Genomic DNA, 22,923 nt, shown 5'->3' with positions numbered 1-22,923 from the left:
AACTCGACCAGGTTTGACTTTCACCCAATCATTCACTGCAAATTTACACCTTCCATCTGGTTCACTCACATTGTCAGGATTGTCAGGGCCAACGGGAACGTCAGCGTTCAGATACTCCTTCATCCATGCAGCGACAAGCTTGGTACCAGCTGAACGCCCCCTCATGACACTAAAAGGAATCATACCAGTCACACCATTTTCAGTAGTTCTGTAGGCCCAAACCAGGTCATTAACCAATCCTCTCACATCCGTCCTAGAAGAGATCGCCATCTGAATCGCACCTTTAACCATCCGGTTCGCCCTCTCGACTAATCCATTCCCCTGGGGGTTGTAAAGTGAGGTCCTTGAATGTGCAATACCGCACTTTCCCAAGAAATTAGCCATCTCCAGGGAAGTCAATTGCGTCCCATTATCGGTGATAATCCTTGTTGGAAAACCTTCCTCTCTAAAAATGGCACTCAACACAGTAATAGTGCTGTTCGTAGTGATCTCCTTCATGAATTTAACTACCAACCACTTTGAAGAAACATCAACTACTACTAACCCAAACCTCATATCTTGACTCAACTGGTAAAACGGGCCAATGAAATCAAGACATATGGTGTGCCATGGACACCCTGGGTCTACTATTGAGCCACAACCAGCATGACTGCCGACTTTAAGCCTCTTCTCGCTCTCCAAGCAGTCTGTAGATTTTTCCACCCACTGAGAGATTTCTAAGTCCATTCCGGGCCTCCAAAAATTCTCCCTAACTCTCCTCTTAGTGAGGGACTGTCCTAGGTGACCCTCGTGGGCTAACTTAAATAGAGTAAACCTCACTTCCTGTGGAGGAATAAATTTATCTTCCATTAAAATCATGAAACCATCTTTGTCCAAGACAGACAATTGTTCCAGAACTTTCAAATATGGGCGAAGTGCAGGGGATAAGCAACTCTCTCTCCTTGGACCCTTCACAATCAGGTCTTTCACTTCACTCAACACCACGTCCTTAGCCATGGAGGTATTCCACCAACTCCTACTAATTGCTCCAGCACACATATCCACTACCTCATCCACAGCAGCCACAGACCCTTCTGAATTGAGTGATTCTACCCCTAACTTGTCTACCATCTCCCAAGGTAGTGGAAGTCTAGAGAGCCCATCAGCTTGGCAGTTCCTCCAACCTGGAATATACTCAACAGTGTACAAATACTCTTGAATCCTAGCAGCGAGTCTAGCTAACCTCGCAGAACCCTTGCCAGCCCCACCAGGTGAAAGGATTTTAACTAAGGGTTTGTGATCTGTCAACAACGTAAACTTGAACCCCCACAAGTACATTCTGTAATACTCACAACCCCACGCTGCAGCTAGAGCCTCCCGCTCGATTATAGAGTAATTCCTCTCTGCCGTTGTGAGTGTCCTTGAAGCAAAAGCTACAGTCTTGAGTCCAGATTCATGTACTTGAGCCAAAACCGCACCAACCCCCACAGCACTCGCATCCACCGTCAAGACTGACTTACGGTTGGTGTCGAACGATGTTAAGATGCCTGCCTCACAAATTTCAACTTTGATCTTTTTAAAACACTCTTCTTGTTCCACACCCCACACAAACTTGCATCCTTTCCTCAACAACACCTTAATCTTTTCGGTTTTCTCTGCAAAATCTCTTACAAACTTAGCATAGTACTCAATGAGGCCGAGAAAAGACCTCAACTGATCTTTGTCACACGGAGCTGGTGCATTCCTGATAGAGTCCAATAAATCTCTCTTGGGTTTAACCCCGTCAACAGACAGAGTATATCCAAGGTATTCAACTTCCTCCACCGCAAATTTACATTTCTCTTTCTTTAGAGTCAATCCGGCTTGTTCCATCCTCTCCAAAACTGTTTTTAAAATCAAACTGCGTTCTTCAACAGTCTCTCCAAATATCAAAACATCGTCCTGGAAATACACCACGTTGTTCACACCCTTCAGTACAGCCCCCATCATTCTTTGAAATACTCCAGCTTCAGAGGCAAGTCCGAAAGGCATACGTGTGAATTGATATATTCCCTCAGTTGTTATGAAAGCTGTCAATGCCTTGGAGTCTTGATGTAGCTTTATTTGGTGATAAGCGCTGCGGAGATCCAGCTTAGAGAAGTACTTTCCCCCTTGTAGTGACAAAACCAACTCGTTGATGTTCGGTAATGGGAAGTTGTCTACTACAATGTTCTGGTTCAGGGTGCGAAGGTCCACACAAAAACGGAATTTTCCGTCAGATTTGGTCGTAATGACTACGGGAGAAATCCAGGGTGACGTTTCGATCTGTTCTATCACCCCCTGGTCTAGCATCTCCTTCAACATCTTCTTCACTTCCTCACGTGCAATAAATGGAACCTTCCTCACCCTGTGTTGCATAGGTACGGCATCATCACGCAGTACAATCTTATGCACATAACCTCTCAACTCTCCAATGTGCTCATCAAACAAACTATTCATCCCTTCAACAATTGAATCCGTGGTTATACTATCTACAACCATCACCTGTTGTGCTGCCCTGGGATTGATGATTATACCGAGGTCATACTGTTGCCCCCACCCCAAAATTGCAGGACCCGATTTGGCTACATACACCTTTCCTTTAGCGGAACGGTCCTTAAATGATATTACACATACCATAAATCCGATCACATCTATACTCTCACCCTGATACCCACAGGGACTAATATCACTAGCCAATAATTGCACGTCCTTCCAATTTTCCAAGTACATATCTTTGGGGATAATAGTCCACAATGACCCCGGATCAACCATCAACTGGATCTCTATTTTATCAATAAGAAATTGCGCTTTAGGCCTGTGTCTTCTACCAGGCTCACCTTCGCTCACACCATCCTCACCCAAACACAATATTTTGTTGGCACCCTCAACACCAATAATGTCTCTCACTACTTCCCTGTTTTCCACAACAGCCACTTTATCAGCATTTGCACCCCTACACATCTTGGCGAAATGTCCTTTCCTCCCACACTTTCTACACACTTTGTCAATAGCAAAGCATCTCCTGAAATCTGAGCTATGGAAAGTACTCCCGCACCTACTGCACATCCTCCCTTGGAATCTATTCTTGTCATTGCCTGAAAACCCATTGTTAAATCTCCTCGGACCTCTCTCACCCAGATCTACACTTTTCTTGTTCACAGCAGCAACTTCATCATGTTCAACACAAGAAACTCCATTCCCTTGTACATTTTCCTTTGCGTTATCTTTTCTTTCCATCTCTCTCATACATGCATTCGATTCCTCAACTACTTTCGCTATGTCAATAGCCATTTGCAAGGTAGGATTTTTTGCAGCCCACAGTTTTTCCTGCATCTTTTTATTCCGGCATTGTACTATCAACTGATCTCGTATCATTTTGTCTCTTATCTCTCCGAAATTACATTTAATGGACAACTCACGTAACCTAGCCACAAATTGGTCCACTGATTCCTCATTCCTTTGGGGTTGAGTGTAAAATGTATGTCTCGCCATGACAATATTTACTTCCTTTGCATACTGCTTCTTCATACGAGCCTTTGCTTCTGTGTACACGTTGGTTATTGCCCTTCCATCTTGGTTTAGTCCTACCGGAAGATATTTAAAAGAACGTTGACCTTCTTTGCCTAAAGCACTTAACAAAAGGGCTTTTTTTCTAGTTGCACTGAAATCCTTCCCATCAAGCGCTTCTATATAATTCTCGAAAATGTCTATCCATTCATCCCACTCAATGGGTGGATCTCCAGTAGTTTGTAGGAACATAGGAGGTACAATAACATTGAGGTTCTCCATTTCAAAAGTTTTTTTTTTTTAATTGCACACTCTCGATATATTGCTTATAAAATAGTGTAGGCGCTACTCTTCTCTACACACAGGTGGTCAGTTTTCATTGATGTGGGCACTCTTCCACACCAAACACACAAAAAAAATATTTTTTTTTAATCCTTTAAGTTCAGTATATTAAAGTACTGTTCCAAAAAGATGCTTTAAGTAGGCCATTCAGTTTAATGTCATAATGTACACAGTCTAGTAATGTGGATTGCGTCAGAAACTACTTGACATTCTAGTTACCCTTGAACCTTTAAAGTGTACTTTTGATTTCTCCAAATGATTTTCTCACCGTTTAAATCACCTCCCTTGTTGTTTGCTGTCGCTCGTCTTTTGAATAATTAGCCACGGAATGTGTCCTTTGCCAGCTGCTACGATGCTTGTATAACGCGTTGTTTAGTTACTGGAAACAGCGCTCGTATAACGCGTTGCCTAGTTACCGTGTAAACAAAATGGCGTCTCCGTTGCGTCGATGCGTCATTGCCGCCTGACGTTGCCTGACGCTGGTCTCCGATCCACTTCCTGCTAGACGTTCTGTGTGACGTCTACGGTGCGAATGGCTTGGTTCGAGCGGTGACACCAGGAAAGATCAGGTAGGCGCTGTCTGCTCGCGCTCGTACTTTAAAAGATGCAGACAGATTTAAAAGATGCAGCAGACTGTTTTCCGACGATCACAATTAACGTTAGTGATCAATAGAGTAGAAATTGTGCATTTTGTTTCGAACTAAGCAGTCAATCCATAGGCAATCAAAAGGAAAGTAATGGTCCGTTTTAATTCCAATTAAATGCACAGTTCTAATGACGATTCTCCACTACTCTTAAGGGACACAGTCAGACTCAAAATTAGGTTAAAAGGTCTCTCAAACTCACCAATAGTTTGAATAAGGTGTCAAAGCCAAAGGTCGATTTCCTTTACTCTTTTATAGTTCTTCTTTTCCCAAAGAATGTCTCTTTCCTTACTGGAACTTTTCCATGAAGATGATGCACTTTTCCTCAAAGTGACTTGAAATAATTCTTGTGAGATTTTCCTCTGGTGATTTCCTTTTCTTTCAGTTTCTTTTCAACATGACATTTTTACTCTTTTGTCAAGTTCTTCACCAGTCTCAAATATTTTTTTTCTTCTTATAATTGCGTGGTTCTTCTCTCACCAGTGGAGTTCTTCTCCCTCTGTAGTTGTTTAGCTCGCCCTGCTCATCGTCGCCATGTGTAGTAAATGAAGTAATGAGGCCAATGAAGGAATATAAGGCATTTATTATGCACTACAGAGAATAACTGGTGTTCCCATCAGAAAGCAGGGAGCTAACTGACTGGGGAGAACACAGTGGAAGATGACATCAGGAAAATGGAATGTAAGACTTAAAGGGGTACAGCAAAACATAAGTGCAGAGAATACAACACTGTGCAATAACTGGTAGATGTTCAGTCATTAGAAAATCCCTGTAAATGGGGACCTCAATGCTTAATTTGAGTCGGTGGTTGCTGGCGGGGACCATCAGCACTTATTCTTGGGTCCTGGCACTTATTGATGGAAGATTCAAATACACGCAAAGGGAAAAGACAGAGGAAGAGAAAGACGGATATTGGGCGCAAAGGGAGAAAGCAGGAATCTGCAGGAGAGAGATAAATAGGCAGAGTGTCTGGTAGTGGATTAAAGAGTCATGAGGGGATTCAAGACTATGCAGCCTTTGTATACAGGACATCAGCATTTAATAGCACCATTTTTTTTGCAGCGCTTTGGGCACTGGCATGCATTTGCTTAGCAAATTAAGCACTGGCCAGACTTCCACTAGTGTTAGTCGGCAGGTGGGCAGCAAGACTGGGTCAAATTTGTGAGGGTGCATCCATATACAAGTTAGATCCAGACCCCTTCCAACTCCGGCTCCTTCTACCATTTTGGCATTACAACCCTGCATTGGAATGAAGAGATTGTCAAATAGTAGAACAGCATTTTGAAGGTTATGGCTTGGCAGTGTGTGAGTGGCACTGGTGAGTTTGACTGAGACCCCTGTAAGTGTGAGGTCTTGTGGTTCCCTGAAATGCCTAAGAATCCCTCTCCAAAGAAGGAGACATCCAGTTGGTGGCTCCACTGAGCAGCAACTCTGCCACCAGCCACCTTTGTGAAGGGCTGACAGCATATAGACTTATGGGTTTGGGAAATGGGTTGCTGAGACTGTTGCTGTATACTCCTGGGTGGAGAGAGATTGCTTTGTGTAACCCCTCCGTGCTTGTGGGAAATCACGGGTAGGGTGGGGCATTTTACTTGTTTCAGTCAGTAGTCTACCATTGGGAGTACTCTACAACTGTGGTTCTTAACCTGTGTTCCAGGGGCCCAATGGGGTCCACGCTTCCTTACAAAATTAAATCATTCTTTAAATGTGAAGGAATTTGAAATTTGAGCTAAAAGTTAGTACTCTGAGATTGATTCGTGAGAGCAGTGCAAATGCAGCAAAGAGAATATGGTATAATGTTGAGTGCCCTCAATAGAATAGAAATCTCCAACCGTGCCATTAAAATAAAAACAAAATTATTTGCTTGTGAATATTTATTTATTTGTGTATTCGGTGAATAATTGTTTCTGTGTTTTTGTGTATTTTTTTTTCTTGTTTTTTGGTTTTCCTCATACACCATGATGGGCATTCTTGACGGGAAACCATACGTCCTCTCTCGATTGGTCATTCTATTCCGACCCTGATGTTTAAGACCAATAAGGAGAGAAAGATGTAAATCCCTCAAGCCGCTACTGTTTTCTTAGTCCACTCCATTTCACACCGCTGCGAGGACCCTGTGTTACTTTGAAGGAAAGAACCAACAGTGCCCGGGAAAATCATTGGAACACCATTTACCTGTTACGCCAAGCCACAAGGGCCGCCCAGATCTTATCATAACTTGTAAAGTCACATGCCATGTCAGATTCACTTATAAGAATTATATGTTTCAGGCATTCAGTGAAAGTCGGGGGATTTACATCTTTCCAGGCCCTACATATTTCGCGCCTTGCCAAGATGATAACATAAAAGATTAATTTTGTAGATAGTTCATTTAGATGGTGATCTGTCTTAAGTCCAGAGAGAATAGTCCTCGGGGTGACTTCCAATTGTTGATGAAGGACGTCCTCCAGAAATTCCTGTATCCTAATCCAATAGTTTATTATCTCCGGACAATCGACAAACATATGGAAATCATCCGCGGCCGGATGCTTACACTTAGGGCAATGATATTCTAGGCAAGTGATCTTAACTAATTTTTTAGGTATTATATATACCCTATGCATAGTATATAGATGGTTTCTTTTAAGGGCAGCAGGTTTAACCACTGCCTGCAAAATAGTAAAAGAGTCCCCCCAAATATCCTTAATGTTGTTAGTATTTAGACTGGTGACATTACTCCAAAGTTTTTGTAGTTCAGAATCTGTCATTCGCTCGACCTCTAGCATAGCCCAATACCAGAAGGAGACCTCACGCTTCCATCTAACCCTCCTTGAGACTGAGTCGAATTTTGAGTTTGATTCTACAATATCCCAGGATTTGGTTGCCCACCTCCTGACAACTGATAATACTTGAACCTAGTGAGTGTCCGGCCAGTCATACTAGAGAGGGACTCCCAACTTAAAAGCTGCAAATCTTTCTGCAAGTCCCCCCAACAATTTAGACCTGCCATTCTTAGGGGCCAGGACAATTGATCTTTGAGACAGACTGGCGTACCCGGAGAGTCCCAGATCGGGGCCTGGGATGCGTAATAGGGGATGTTTAGACTTTTCCTAATATATAGCCAGTTCTTCAAGGCTGCACCCAGGATCTTAAGCCTTACTTTTTTGTAGAATTTCGGATCACCGAATTTAAAAAGAAAGAACTCTTGCCCCTGGGGAATATCATGCAATAAGGCCTGAAAGAGTAAACCTAGTGAGGATGCCAGTGTTCTGAAGTTCTTAAAATGAAATGAGTGACAGTTAATAAGTATGTCCGTCAAAGCCAGCCCTCCTGTATTTAAACTTCTCCTTAGCTTTTTCCAGGAGATTCTTGGTGACTTAGTATTCCAAATAAAGGAGCCAATTTTTCCCTGTAATTTTGTGATATCAGGCGTGGTAAACTATAATGGAAAAGAGTTAAATAAAAAAGTTATTTTTGGCAAGATGATCATCTTTATCAAGTTGACCCTCCCAAAGATGTTTGAAGGGAGGCTTGACCAACGCTGAAGCAAACCACAAACGTCCTTAGAGACTCTAGCTAAATTTATTCTAGGTATAACTTCAATTTTTTGGGCCAGATATATCCCCATTTACCTCATTTGTGGCTTAGCTCCTATTGTCCCCATATCTTGGTTCCATTCCATGATCTCGGTTTTATCTTTATTTATTTTGTACCCCGAAATTTCCCCAAATAACTCAGCCTGGTCTACTAATCTCGGGATGGCTTCGGCTGGATAAGAGGTGAGCATAAGTAGATCATCGGCATATAGAGCAAATTTTAGTTCCAAATCTGCAATTTTAAAAGGTTTAATCATGGGATCGGACCTAAGTTGACAGACAAAAGGTTCAATATATAGATTGAACAATAGAGGTGACAAGGGGCACCCTTGCCTGGTGCCACAATGGATTGTTACCCAGTCTGTGAGAAGTCCGTTAACTAGAATTTTTGCCCGAGGGCTGGAATAGAGGGACCTGATTGCTGACACAAAATTGATTGGAAATCCAAACCCAGATAGAGCGTTCCACAAATATGACCAGTTCATTTGGTCGAAAGCCTTGGCGGCATCTATGGCTACAAGAGTCAATGGAAGTTTCTTATCTATTGCTACATCTATTGCTGCAATAGCTTGAAAAGTTAATTCTTTTAACTGCCTGTCGGGGATATATCCCCTCTGATCCTGATGTGCAATGGTTTTGATAAATCTTGCCATTCTCGCTGCCAAAACCCCTGCAAAGATCTTGTAGTCCGAGTTCAACAAGGAAGTCGGTCTATAAGACTCCATTTTTAAGGGATCTTTAGTAGGCTTCAGGATTAGGTTAACTGTGGCTTCAGACCATGATTTTGGAACAGTTTCACCCGATAGGTAGATCTTATTAAACAAAATCGTTAAAACATAAACAACTTTATCAAGAACTATCAGGTATAACTCTATTGGAAGCCCATCTGGGCCAGCTGCCTTTCCCCTGGTCATTTTCTTAATCTGGATTCTAACTTCGTTCTCACTTATACTTGAAGTAAGAAAAGCTCTATCCGCTTCCGATATATGAGGGAGCCCTAGCTCGTTCACCCAATCTTCCGCTCTCTGTGGAATAATGCAGTTGTCTTCCTTATACAAACCTTGCATAAATAGTCTCGTCTCCTCCCTGATTTGATCGTCATCATGAATGATAATTCCTGTGCTACGCTGAGATAGACTATTGATCTGATTTTCGACCCTGTCTGCCCTGGTTTTCCAGGCCAGAAAGCGACCACTTTTTTCACCATAGGAAATATTTTGAAGCTTACTGGCGTCCCACCTGTCTTTTAAGATCTTATCTAGGCTTGCTTGATATTCTGCCCGTAAGCCATCTAGCTCACTTTGTAGACGTGGTACAGTATTCGGCTGATTAGCCGATGCCCTCGGGAGCTCCTGCTCTTTTAGCTTAATCTTGGAGAGGCATTCTTCCTCCATCCTCCTCCTAAGTTTATTCCTTCTGATCATCAGAGTGCTTAGAGATCCTCTGAGAAAGGCTTTGAATGCCTCCCATACCACCTGATCCTTTGCGGTACCACAGTTATACCTAAAATACTCCTCTGCCTGGTTTGCTATGTCCAACTTAACCTCATCCTTTAATAATGAAGACCTATCTAGAGTCCACCTTCTATGATGCTCCTTCTGCTTAAGGTTGACAACCAGCTCCACAACAGAGTGGTCAGAAAGTAGGGCTGTGATATATACAATAGAATCTACTGCTGAAAAGAGGAACTGGTCTAATAAAAAGAAATCAATTCTGGAATGATGTCTGTACCTTCGGCTGTAGAAGGAGAAATCTCTTTTACAGCCGTTTTTTGCTCTCCAGATGTCTATCAAATTGAAATCTTTGATAATATTCTTCAGCTCAATTCGAGATTTACGAGGGGGAGTGTATTTAGCCCTTGAAGTACGATCCAAGATTTCATCTAGAATCAGGTTAAACCCCCCCTAGGATTACAGGTATTGCCATTGCAGAAAGGCTACCTTTTAGATTCAAGAGAGCCCCTGGAGCATCTTGATTGGGCCCATAGTAGACCGCACATACAAATGGAGAGCTTCCTATTAATAATGATGCAACCAGCCATCTCCCAGAGTGATCTGTCTCGAACTTCTCCACTCTGATCCCAGCGTTAATTCAAATTACTATAGCCACTCCTCTTGTATTTCCACTTTGATCAGAGCAGAGAAGATCTTGGATCCACCTCAGCTTACTGAATGCTAACTTGCACTCTTGTGCTTCTAAATGAGTTTCCTCAAGCAAGCAAATATGGGCCCCAGAGTTGTTAAAAAATTCGCTCACTCTGGACATCTTTCTCCTATCTCTTAACCCGCTAACATTCCAACTAACGATCTTAATCTTATTGGAAATGCTGCTCATCTTGGTGTTACTTTAGATGGACCAGGTTCTACTCCCGCCCAGAAATGATAGCTTTCTTTATTTTCATGGTTGTATGAGGATTGATTTTTTCCCTTTTTGACCCCCCTACCCACAACAACCACCCACCTCCCTCGAGGAACCCCCCCTTACCTACTTTGGCGATATGTTTGTGAATATTTATTATTTGTGTATTCGATGAATAATTGTTTCTGAGTTTTTAGTGTATTGTTTTGCTGTTCAAATCATAAAAAATGCTTAGGCCAGGCTTTCCGGCTTCCAGTAATGACACCTTGGATCCTCGGATTCCAATAAGGATTCATTGTGGGGTTCCTGGGTTCTAGTAAACATCATGGGTGGGTTCCACCGAAGTAAAAAAGAACCACTGCTCTACAATACACCCCAATTATGACTCTGTGTTTCTTTGGCTAAACACTCATGGTCATTGTGAGAAATTGGGTTGTTGGTTGAGTCGGGTGTTAACCCTGCTCAAGCAACAGCCACACTCCCTGTCAGGATGAACAGCGAATGTCACTAAATTAACCTGTCCTTAACCCTCTGGGAGCTAGGAAAAAAAGCAGTCAGGCTTAACTTAGATACAGTGTGTAAAGTATTTATGCAGCACACAAACAATAATAAAGTGAAAACACAACACAAGAAAAATGCCACATCAATTTAGAAAAATAGAGAAAACGTTAAATAATTGTTAAACACCAAAATGACAAATATCCAATCAGTGGAACCAGAGTTATGAATTTCTAAAGTTTAAGGAAAAAGACTAGCACCTAAAAGATCAAAACACCAACCGCAGACATCTAGTCAATACCAAGTCAAAGTCAAAAGATATGGCCAACCGCGATGCAGCGCAATTCGTGTACAAAAAGTGGCTTGGGCTCGATCGGTGATTACCTTCGGACTGAAGATAAAATGTCTTTAAGAAGGTAGAAGTTCAGCAGACCAAGGCTTCAGGCAGTGTCCAGTAAGGAGGATGAGTCATCACCGTAAAGCCGCTGGATGACGTCGCAATGAAGATTTCTACTATTGGACTTAGTCTCATTTTTGGAAGTTGAAAATCCCCAGCGGGCCAAAGGTGGAGGGTGTAGCCAACAAGAGTTACCACACAGCCGTATACCACTTTAGTGAAGGACCACAGAATAGAATTTGCTGGTGTGGAGAAAAACGTAGTAGGAGCTGCCGCAAAATCTGGCTGTCCAGTAATGCACATTGGGCAGATAGACGAGCAGGTGAGTCCCAGTCTCCTCTCAGTTCTGAGTGCAAGTTTTAGCCTAAAAAAGTCTGAGTCCCAAGTTTGGGATTTTGGCCATCTGATCACCTTTAACAAAACCATCAATAGACCAGGAATGGAGGAGCACCACTTTGAGGGTTAGGACTCACTCTGGATGGGTCTAGGTACGGGTTCAAGGTGGTTGGAGCTTTTACTGTCTCTGAGGCTGTGATCAGGAACACGGCCATCTAGCCCTTGGACTAAGTCTGGTAGTCCTGGGATCAAGAAGTGGAACAGGACTCAAACAGCAAACAGGCCCCTAAGGGTTCAAGGCAGGCTTCAGGCAGAAAAGCACTACTTCCAGGTGCAGCAAAGCAGTCTTCTGAAGTACACTATAGGCCACAGCTGAAAGCAGTCCTCTGAGAATCAGGTTCAGAAAGTGGTATAACAAGTGGGTCTGGGGGTCCTCTTTTTCTTCCTGGTGGCATCTTTGAAGTATGAAACATTTTTAGAGAATTCACTTTGAAGTGCTCAAAGTGTTCTGCCTTCCTTGGCTCCAAGCTGGCTGCATGAACAATGCAGTGGTGACAAGTCCTTTGTGTGACAGCATTGCAAGGGGCCTCTCCCACCATCCTGCTAGGGATGGTTCATCCAGGCAAACCTAGTCCCTCTATTGTGTGGCTGTCTAGAAGGTAAAACAAAGTCCAACTGCCAACTACATTCAGTCCAGAGACCTAGGAACCAAATAAGGCAGGACACTGCCAACTTTCTAAAAGTTGTAATTTTAAATCCAAATTTTCCATTAAAGAAGGTTTTGAATAACAATTTTTCAGACACCAAACATGAAATGTTCACCTTTTCCCAATCAAATTTAGCACATATTAAAAGTAATAAAGCAACTCAATGTTATCCTATGGGAGAGGTAAGCCTCCCAGTAGTGAAAAAACTATTTACAATTATTTTTACTTCCAGGACATGTAAAACTTAAAAATACATATCCAACCTTTTAATTACAATGCACCTTGCCCTTTGGACTGCAATGGGCCTACCTTATTGGTGACTTCTACATAATAAAAAGGGATTTTAAGGCTTGGCAAGGGATTCATTTGGCCAAGTAGAAGTGGCAGGTAAAACTACACTCAGGCTGCAATGCACATATTTTAAGGGGCTACTTAAGGGGGGTGGGCACAAAAAGTGCTGCTGGACCACTTGCAGCATTTAATTTACAGGCCCTGGGTATATGGTATACCACATTACTAGGGACTTAGAAGCAAATTAAATATGCTCATTAGGTGTAAGCCAATTTAGGGAGTGAGCACAAGCACCTTAGCACTGGTTAGCAAATATATTCAGAAAGAAATAGGAGGGATGAAGGCAAAACGTTTGGGGGTGACCCTGTAAGAGAAGGCCAAGTCTAACAATCATTTCCAAGGTTAGAAGGTCCTATCTGGGAGTGAGTCATTCTCAGAGGTGTACAATAAACTCTGGAATAGCTAGTCTTGAGCGCCTACTTACCAAAGCTTGTTTCCATTAAGGAAGAAGTAAAAACCTAAGCCTTGCTGAGACTATCTATAGTTAAGTTTGTTTTCATTTTAGGCCCTGATAGCTACTCTTTGATCATTTCTGCAGTCTATTGAGCTGTCCTTATGTTGATATTTGCTGGTAGACCGCTGAAGCTAACTCAGACCTATACAAAGTATCTACATAATTAAATTAAAAAGAAAAAAGGTGCAGCTCGATGGTGCAAACTTCGCTCATGCTGCACAATTCAGTGAATTCCTGGCTACTTTTCCCATATTATTCCAATATCTGTCCCCCTTGCTGAAATATGTACCAATGTTTAATTATCAAGCGAGTGTGAGTTTGCTCTTCAGAAAAGCTGAGATTAGCAGGTTGTTTTGTGTTTTTTGAGAGTAGTTCTGATGACATGCCTTAGGTGATTGTTGTTGAGTTTGATCTTAGATACACTAAGTGCATCATAGAGATCTACCTTTATTGATACAGTTCTGAATTCTTTTCACATAGCAATCCGCAGTGTGTATTTATAATGCTGTGGTTCTACTACAGACAGTATTGTAGCAAGGATTCCATGGACCCGGGTGAAAGCAAGGAAAACAGTCCCTCTGACTGCTGTTGGGATAGTAAATGCAGTAACTATCTGATAGTCTTCTAGCTGCAGATTCCTTACCTTATAATAACCCCAGGCCTGAGAATGGATCTGGAAATTCTTGAGCAGTATCCCGTGCGACGTTTTTAAACTTTTTTTAGCATTCTGCTCCTAGTGTGTTAGGGATGTTCCTGAAGAAATCAGTTGGTTTTAAACTATGTGGGACCTGTCACAGGCAACTGTCTGTGATGGACGACCATCTGGTTTGTCAGTGGTGCCTTAAGCCTAACCATGACTCTAGGAACTGTCCCGACTGACGTACTATGAATATGAACGCAATGTGGGAGCGGGAGACAAGCTCCTGGCAGCTTCTCATTGGATAACTCTGCATCGGTCCAGGTTCCGGTTGCATGGAAGGTCTCAGACCAGCTCTCGAAGTCGTTCCCGTCGGTCATCGTTGCAGACAAACTTTTTGTTGGGTAAGTCCGTCAATTTAAAAAAATCTAGGGCTCTTCACTTTTGCTGTGCCACTCCAAGTCATCGGACGAGATGTGGGAACAAGGCCACAAGTGGAGGCCACCCTCCCGCACTCCACTCGCAAAGCCTGGGCCTGGCTCTGCTTAGCAACTCCCTGAATTTCCTGGAGCTGGCGCAATCTCACCTAACTCAAAGACTTTTATGAAGTTATGCGCCTCATATTTGGGCGGTCTGACCTTTTTGGAGTGTCTTTGGGCCCCACTGGACTTCTACCAGTGGGTTTACCCTCGGGCCTCTAGATCCATTCCTAGATCCGAACTTAGCCTGGTTGTGAATCCATGCCCTACACAGGGGTTCTGTGGAAGTCAAGACCAATATGTTGACAGAGGTGCATGAGCCAGGGTATCCCACCACGAACCCATATTGTCCTTCAAGGAAGCCCTCTCTGAAGCCCTGCTCGGGGCATTGGCCAAGCCCTGCACGGGCGCTCCCATGCACAGGACATTTGCATGTCTTCGCCCCCCGCTCCTGAGGATCCAGCTTTCTTCACCCGGCACCCCATTCCTGAGAGCCTGCTGGTGCTGGCCTCAACATCCAAAGTGAATTCCAACACTTTCCCTGCCACGTACCCAAACAGGGAATTCAAGAGGCTGGATACCTTCAGGAAGAGGATTTTCTATTCCGCCAGCCTTGCACAGCAGCCAATCAATCAATTTGCTTGGCAAATCACCTCGGCGGGTCTCAAGGTGCTGACATTGCTAACTGCTTCGTGGTGATCTGTACAATCGAACAGCCAGGTCTTGAGTCCTTTTCAGAATTGCCGGATCGATGAGGCGGTCTTGAGGTGCAGGGGAAGGTGTTCCAAACTTTGGCGGTCAGGTGTTAGAAGGAACATCCTCAGCTGTTGCTTCGGTGGATCCGGGAGGGTGTCTGCGAGGAAGAGAGAGAGATTCTCAGGGGAAAGACCAGTTGTGTATCGTCCACGTACGATATTAATAAAACCTTAAAGGGGAGGACGATATATACAAGAGGTTTTATATATAAATTAAAAAAAGTGGGCTGAATGGGCCCTGTGGAAGGCCACATTTAAGGGATAGGCTGTCAGAGGCACAGTTACCCTTGAAAATCTGAAAGGTCCTGTCTTTCAGAAAGGACTTAAGCCAGGCTAAGGCTGATTCGTCGATTCCAGCACTCTATGATCTTTCTGCAAGAATGTTATGAATTACGGTGTCAAATGCAGAGCTGAGGTCTAAGAGGATCATTGCTGCCGAACCCCCTGATCTAAGAGCCTAGGAGAGCGGTCGCTGTGCCATGATAGAACCAAAGCCAGTCTATGTAAAATGCTAAATATCTTGTTTTTCTAAAAATACTAAGAACGCAGCATTTGTGTCTCTTTCAAGTATTTTGCTTAGCCCAGGCAGAAAGGGTATTGGGTGGTAGTTTTCTAAGTTGAGATGATCCAAATCTGACTTTTTGTCAGAAGTGCTTTAACCATGGCGTGCTTCCATGCCACCAGGACAAAGCCAATGTTTAAGGAAAGATTCACCATTTCGAGCAAAGTAGGGAGTCTCTCATCTGCCCCTTTGGCTAAGATACACAAGGGGGGGGGCTCAATGTTTGGGAGAGCCTGATTTTATTTTGCTCCAATTATCGAAAAGTGGTCAGGTTGGTAGAATTAGCTAATTTTGCTTTGGATAATTGATGTCAGATTGAGAGACAGTTGCAACGAGTCAAAAATTGTCTTATTTCCCTCCTAACAAAGTATGTCTTGTCGGTGCACCGGGCAGACCAAACTTACAGATTGGGACCAGGAGATGAGGGCACTAAAAGGGTTATCAGTTTGCGAAACAATTTGCGCTAGCAAAAAGTGGTCTGCAAAAAATGCAGTTTGAGCTTTTTTGATTTTATCATGGTAGATTCTGATAGTGTCTTGATATTTCTTATGGAGGGCTCTTCATAGTATCTTCTCCACATCCTTTATGCCTTTTAGCAGACTTGCTTGAATTTCTAAAGTTGCGGGGAATACCAGGGAGCTCATTTATCTTTTGCTCTTCTGGTGTAGGTTTTCGGGATAACTGAGTCAAGAGAGGGCTCTATTCATGAGTAAACTTGGTCATTCACTATGGTCTGGTCTGCAACTAAAGATAGTCTGTAATTCTTGAGTTCCGGTTTTTTTTCTTCCATGAGCAACTTAGACCAGGCTCAGTCTTTCCAGGAGGCTGGTGGAGGGTTTAGAAGAGGCTGACTTGATTTTGGGATAAGCAAGATCGAAGATTGATCAGACCATGTGACGGGTAATGGGTCTGGAACCTGTAGCTTGTTGTCCATAGTAATGAGCAGATCAAGTAGGTGGCCTTTTTCATGGGTGGGTCCCAACACCCTTTGTTACAGTTGGATGGCCATCAGATCCTGTAAAAGGCTCACGGCTTGGGCATTGGCTGATTCTTCTAGGTGAAGTTTAAATTCTTCATTGAGAATAATTGCTAATCCTCCCCCTTCTTGTTCTCACAGTCTTGCTGTAAAATATATTATCCTGGGGGCGTAGCCTGAACAAGGTATGGTCCTGACTCGGCATGGAGCTAGGTTTCCATCAGGGATACGGCATCTGGTTTCCTATTGTCGATGAAAGCAAAGAGTTCACGTTTATGAACTGGAAGCGATCTACAGTTGATCAAAAACATATACCAACTGACTCTATCGTGAGTGGGTTTCCTAGAGTCCAGCGCCCTCGAAAGGAGCAAAGAGCAGTTTTTACAGGAGTTTTCTCCCGCGATGGGATCGATTGAATAAAGGCACTTTTGGCTGACACTTTCAGATGTTCAGCAGATATTTCTATGTATTCCCTTTGTTAGAACTGGCTATTTCTGGTAGGCTAAGGCTGATGCCAAACCCAGGCAGAAACCACCATTCTAGTCAGGGCAAGGAAGTCACACGCCAAGATAACCCCTGCTCACCCCCTTGGTAGCTTGGCACAAGCAGTAAGGCCAAACTCGGAGGCAATGTGTAAAGCATTTGCGCCAGCGCACAACAGCAACAACATACTAGGCACACCACAAAAGGAACTCCACACCAGGTTATTATAAAATAACTTTTGTATTGTCAAAACACATATCAGATAAAAATCACACATGTACATTGTGCCAACTGGCACGGGCAACATTCATAAGGGATTATTTACAAGACAGGGCCTCATGGGCCACTGTCAGATTCAGATATAGCACTTCTAGAATAAGAAATAATAAACCTAAAATGGTAATCACAAAGATCTTACTAGGACCGCCTGTACTAAAAAGGACAACCACCTAAGAATAAAATACATTTAGGGGTATACCAGAACACATTACCCATGATGCATGAAACACATTAAGAGGAGTAATAAAGAGAAACACATGATGCCTAAAACATTCAAAGGTGCAGCGCATGGAAAGAAAGACACATGATGTCTAAAAACATTCAGAGGTGCCAGAACAACACAATAGCGCAAAAACACACAGTAGGCAATTACTATTAAAAACATAGAAATCACATTGCGCATAACTTACATAAGCCACCACCTGTGGCAGTCCCTAGGCCAACTGGCCTTGTTGGGGCTCAGACGCCCTGAGTCTCAATGTCAGGGTGCGCTGCCATGCAGCGCGAGTCCAAGAAAAGAAAGCCTAAACGTAGCAGCTGGCACTAAGTGCTGCGCTGCTGTGAAGGCCTGGCACCACTGTGCCCTCTCTGTCCCACACAGGGACTCTCTCCTTAAAGTGCGCCTAAACGGTGCAGCTGCCCACTAATTGCTGGGCAGCTGGGAAACATCAGGTCTGTGGCAGGGGCTCTCAGTAGCCCTTAAAATAAAACTGCGCCACATAGGGTGGAGCCACACAGGCTCTAGACATCTATGCACATGTTGGAGCCACACAGGCTATGCCAATAAAGATGCCCTCAGGAGCCCTCTGGCTCCTTAATAATGTCCCCCTGAAACCCGCAGGCTCTTCAATAAATGTGGGGTCGCGGGAGCCCCTCTCTGGGGGGGGCTCGAAATCTCTACAATGCCCGCGCCTCTCATGGGCTCTCTATCGCGTTGGGGCGGCCCACTGGCAAACGGGGCCGCCCTGAATCTCCATTCACGGTGGAGTCCCCTACGGGGGACTCTAACTTCACAAAATGCCCCCAGATGCTGGAGCGGCCCGCTGCCTAGTGGGGCCGCTCTTCGCCGTCACTGTGCCTTCAGCAGGCACTCACAGTGGCCCACACGGAGCCCCCAGCCCTTCGACTCACCGGGCTCTCCTGTGCGGGGCTCCTCCGGGCGGCGGCTTCTTCTTCTGGGCAGCGCGGGGCTCCTCTTCCACCACGGAGCCCCGCCTGCAAGCTCAGCTGCTCTCTGCCGCTCTTCTCTCGGTGGCGGACATCTCCGGTCTCCCTCTCCTCACGGGAGACCGGAAGGAAACGTCCCTGGCTTCCCTCTCTCGGGGCTCCCTCTTGGTCACGGGAGCCCCACAGCGGCCGCCGCCATCTACTCTTCACCTCTCGCCCGGCGCTGGCCAATCCCAGCGCGGCTCGTCGGGACAGCCTCCAGCGCTGCACCAATCACAGCGCGGCCTTTACTGGGCGGGCTCGTCGAGCTGAGCCAACTAGGGCTCTCTTCCTTCGGTTTCTCCTTTGTCCCGGTCAGCGGCGGTGAAGTGGCGGCAAATGCCGGCTGGGCACCGGCCTCTCCAAAACAACAAATCGAGGGGGGCACTCGATCGGGCCACCAACAAAAACGCTCCCAGCGCTGCAAGTGGCAAACGAAGCGCTGCCAGGCGCTTCAGGCAAAGACACCACCATTAAAGAGCTCCCTAGCGCTAGGGGGAAATAAAGCGCTCCAAAACGCTAGAAGGGCCATGAACCAGCGCTCTCAAGCGCCAGGGGCAGGAATCCAATGCTCCCAGCGCTATGGACAAAACAAAGCGCTCTCAAGGGCAAATACAGCGCTCCCCAGCGCCACGAACAACAAGTCCAGCAGAGTCCTTCAGGAAAGGGGAGTAAAGGGGACCCAGCAAAAGGTCTCCAGAGTCCAGGACATCAGCAGTCCATCCAGGGCAAAGCAAAGTCCCCCATCAGCCCAGGCAAGGCAGAGGGGTCCCCCAGAAGTCCAGGAAAGTCCATCAGAGGTCCAGGGGCTGGGCAGGGCCCAGGGATTCCCCTGAGCCCCAGCAGCAGCATGCCTCTGGCAGATTCAAGTTAGAAACAAGAACATTTTGGAAGGGGACACAGCCCCTTCTTATACTGTGAAAAGTCTTTGAAATCCTTTGAAGTTCTTTGAAGCAGGCAGTGTGAGAACCAGCTAGAACTGGTTATAGGGAAATCCCTTCAGTATCAGGGACAGAGGTGACAGTCGCCCAGCGGGAGGTGGAGCCAGCTTTGTAGTCAGGCAGGCACAGACCTTCACTATCAGGTGCCATCTCCTTCCACTTCCCTGGCAGCAGATGCTGCCTTTCATCCATGGGCTGACTCAGACAACCTCCTGGGCTCTCCAGCTCCTGTCACCCTCAAACCAGACAGTCAATCCACAAGCAGGCCCAGGCACTCTGGACCCAGGCTCACCAGCCAATCACACGCTAGACACAAATTACACAAATATGCCAACTTCTAAAAGAGGCACTTCTAGACTAGACACACTCATGCCGCATATACCATTGTGCAGCATTCAGTCTCACGAGTTTGTACATATCAAACTCGACCCTGCATTCCCCACACATCAGGAACTACCATGGGCATACATATTCCCCATTCATTCCTATGGGAGGGCAGGTCACTCACCACACATACACAGAGCACTGTACACTGTACCACAGTGAAAAAGTGCGCAGAGGCCTAAAATCACCAACACCAGGTTCCATAAACAGGCTAGGAAAAAGCAAAAAGTCTGGGGGTGAACCTGCCCAAAGGGCCGGGTCCAACACCCTTCTATTACCAGTTCTTTAAAATTGCAATTTTCTATTAATTGTTTACATTTGTTGTATCTAACATCAATTTATTTATATTTAGGCATATTGGTACAATTATTCAAGTACTGTTTAACCCATAGAGAAAAATAAATATTGCATATTCTTAAAGAGCCATTCCATGGTTTTAAATTGTGGCCTCTTGATCAAAGTAGACTGTCACTAAAGAAACATTCTCATGAAATGCCATATTTTCACCCCAAACATGAAATGTCACTGATTTCTTTCAGGAACTTTTAAATGCAGTCTTTCAGTCACCAATTATTTTTTCTTTCTGTTGGATTTTAGGCAAAAAGAAGAACGAAGTGGCTTTTGTTTATGACACCAAGACTTCAGTATTAATGCTAGAAAAATTGTCTTTAAATGTCTGCACCGACTGGGAGATCTACATCAAGTGACAATATGATCATACTTTCTTGGAAACAAAGCCAACAAATCTCATGTTCTTGTAAGATTCAAGCCTCTGGTGATCCTCCTGGGTTGCCCTTTCTTATGTTCACAAGAAAAGCATGGACCCACAGTTCGTACAGGATGAACACACTGTGGTTTACATTTTTATCTGATTGCTCATTTGAACGGGGTTAATCAGTCCGCACTGAGTAGTAGCTGGTGAATATCTGCTCTAATGTGTTTTATTAGAAAAATTACACTCCTCTTAAACCTGTTCTTCCTAAGTCAGTGTCTTCCAATATCCTTCAGCCCAATTAACTTAAATTATTTTTTTTAAACTCTTTAAATTATATATATAATTTTGTACATGATTTATATCCCATCAAATCTCTAAATTGTAAACATACCCCGATGAGTATAGTGTACTGTATAAAAGTGTAAATGAATCTCTTTTTATTTTGATGGCAAAAAAAAAGCCCAGAACAGATTCCTAGAACATTATCATAAGTTATTTTAATCATGGTGAAAAAGCAGACTCGAAGAAACAGACCTGAATTAATGCTCATTGATGAAAATGATTTACACCTAAACATATTTAGGAAGATGAACTGACAAATTGCATGGGAGTTAATAGATTTTAGAAGTTTTGGATTCATTGTAATAGGGTTTTAAGAGGTTTCAGCAGTAAATACAATGGTAAAATGCTGTAAAAAGTGTTTATTTGAAAAATAAAACATTTAAAAACTTTAAATAGCAAATGTAGGTAATTCACATATTTTAAACCTATATATAGTTCTTAAAATTAATAATTTAGGTGTTAATGAGAAATATGTTAAAAGATAATAAACATATGGGTATTCCTAAACTCATTAATATAAACGTAAAACATAATAGGAAGGGCTAATCAACTTAGCAAAGTGACATCAAGTCAGTCAAATTGTCATGTTATCTGTAATGAGTATGTGGTTAGTTTACATCTAACGAATTTAACTGGTCAGCATGTGCATATATGTTGATCATCCTGAAAACTCACAGTTTGATGGCTCTTATAAATTTGGGAAATGACAGAACTTACTTTGGGAAAGCATTGACACATAGACCACTGGCAAATGATGCGTTTCCTGTGCTATTCATTTGGGCAATTCAGGAAAAACAACACTGTTTGATGGACGGGCAGGTGGTTGCCATTTTTGTGGCTATAATGGGAAGATCTTCATAAGCTTTGCTTTTGGGCAATAATTCTTCAGAAAACAGAAGATAAAACACAGCAGGAACAGTGAAGTTATGGCTATCGAGGGCTAATGAAATGGTGAATGGAAAATGTATGGATGGGGGTTTTAAATAGTGTAATTTTTTATGCGAATTTAGATTTTTTATGCTAGAGAGGGTACCGTGACTACCGTTTTTTTACATTCTCTAAATAGCGCCAGTACAAACCTATTTTATGGTTATTCTGTGTTGTTGTATATAGCTTTAATTAATTACACAACACGTTTTGATGATCAGTATTTGGTGAGCGAACGAGCAAGGTCCGATTTAAAGCTTCAAACTACTAGTAAATATATTGAAATAATTAGGAGTATCCTTAATGTACAGTAGTCTTTTTCTCTCCTTAGGCTTGTTGAATCTTCTCTCTGCAGTCCAGGAACTCTTCTCTGTTTTTGGGCCTGTAGAGCTGATTTTTTTCCCCATTAATTTCTAGACATGTCTTTGCTGGATTTATACTCTAAAGTTTCGTCTTGTTTTCCTGGCTGTTTAATTTGGGCTTTTCATTGAGAATAAATACTGTTCTGTCATTCCTGGTCTGCATAAATGTTTGTTTTCTTTCCCAAAAATGTTTTTCTACCTACATTTTATTTCTCCATTTCTGCTGGAAATTTAGGGCCAGATGTACGACCCTAATTTGCGGTCACAAACGGGCAGTCGGCCCGTTTGGGACCACAATTTAGGGCATGGCCATGTGCAAACCTCATTTTGAGAATTGGGAAATGTTTCCGATTCGCAAAATGAGGTTTGCGACTTGCTATTAGGAAGGGGTATGCCAAGTGCGCCCCTTCCTAAGAGCGACGCGCATTTGTATGTGTGAATGTTTTACGACTGCAATTGCATTCGCAAAACACTCACAATATACCACCTACTTCAAGAAGGTGGTAAACCATTCGCAAACAAGAAGGGGTCCCCAAGGGACCCATTCCCCTTTGTGAATGGGTCAAAAATATTTTAAATGGCAGGCAGTGGTCCCAGGGACCACTTTCTGCCCTTAAAAAAAATAAAACTGAAAAGTTTCATTTTTCTTTTTTTTAAATGCATCCTGTTTTCCTCTAAGGAAAAGGGGATGCATTTAAAAAAAAAT

General features: G+C 43.6%; 1 protein-coding gene across 3 annotated transcripts in view; it reads left to right on the top strand.

Moving 5' to 3' along the window:
- Positions 1 to 22,366, top strand: part of GANC (glucosidase alpha, neutral C) — a 460,990-nt gene extending 438,624 nt beyond the window's left edge. For all 3 annotated transcript variants that reach the window (XM_086937212.1, XM_086937211.1, XM_086937213.1), the window contains one exon: positions 20,469 to 22,366. In XM_086937212.1, the coding sequence (XP_086793338.1) occupies positions 20,469 to 20,578 (110 nt within the window). In that variant the 3' untranslated portion in view covers positions 20,579 to 22,366. The remainder of the gene's footprint in view (positions 1 to 20,468) is intronic.
- Positions 22,367 to 22,923: the final 557 nt, after the last annotated feature.

This window comes from Lissotriton vulgaris, chromosome 9 (genome assembly GCF_964263255.1).
Source record: "Lissotriton vulgaris chromosome 9, aLisVul1.2, whole genome shotgun sequence".
In the NCBI taxonomy this organism is placed as follows: Eukaryota; Metazoa; Chordata; class Amphibia; order Caudata; family Salamandridae; genus Lissotriton; species Lissotriton vulgaris.
The sequence above is the reverse complement of the archived record's forward strand: the minus strand, read 5'-3'. Positions and strand labels throughout refer to the sequence as shown.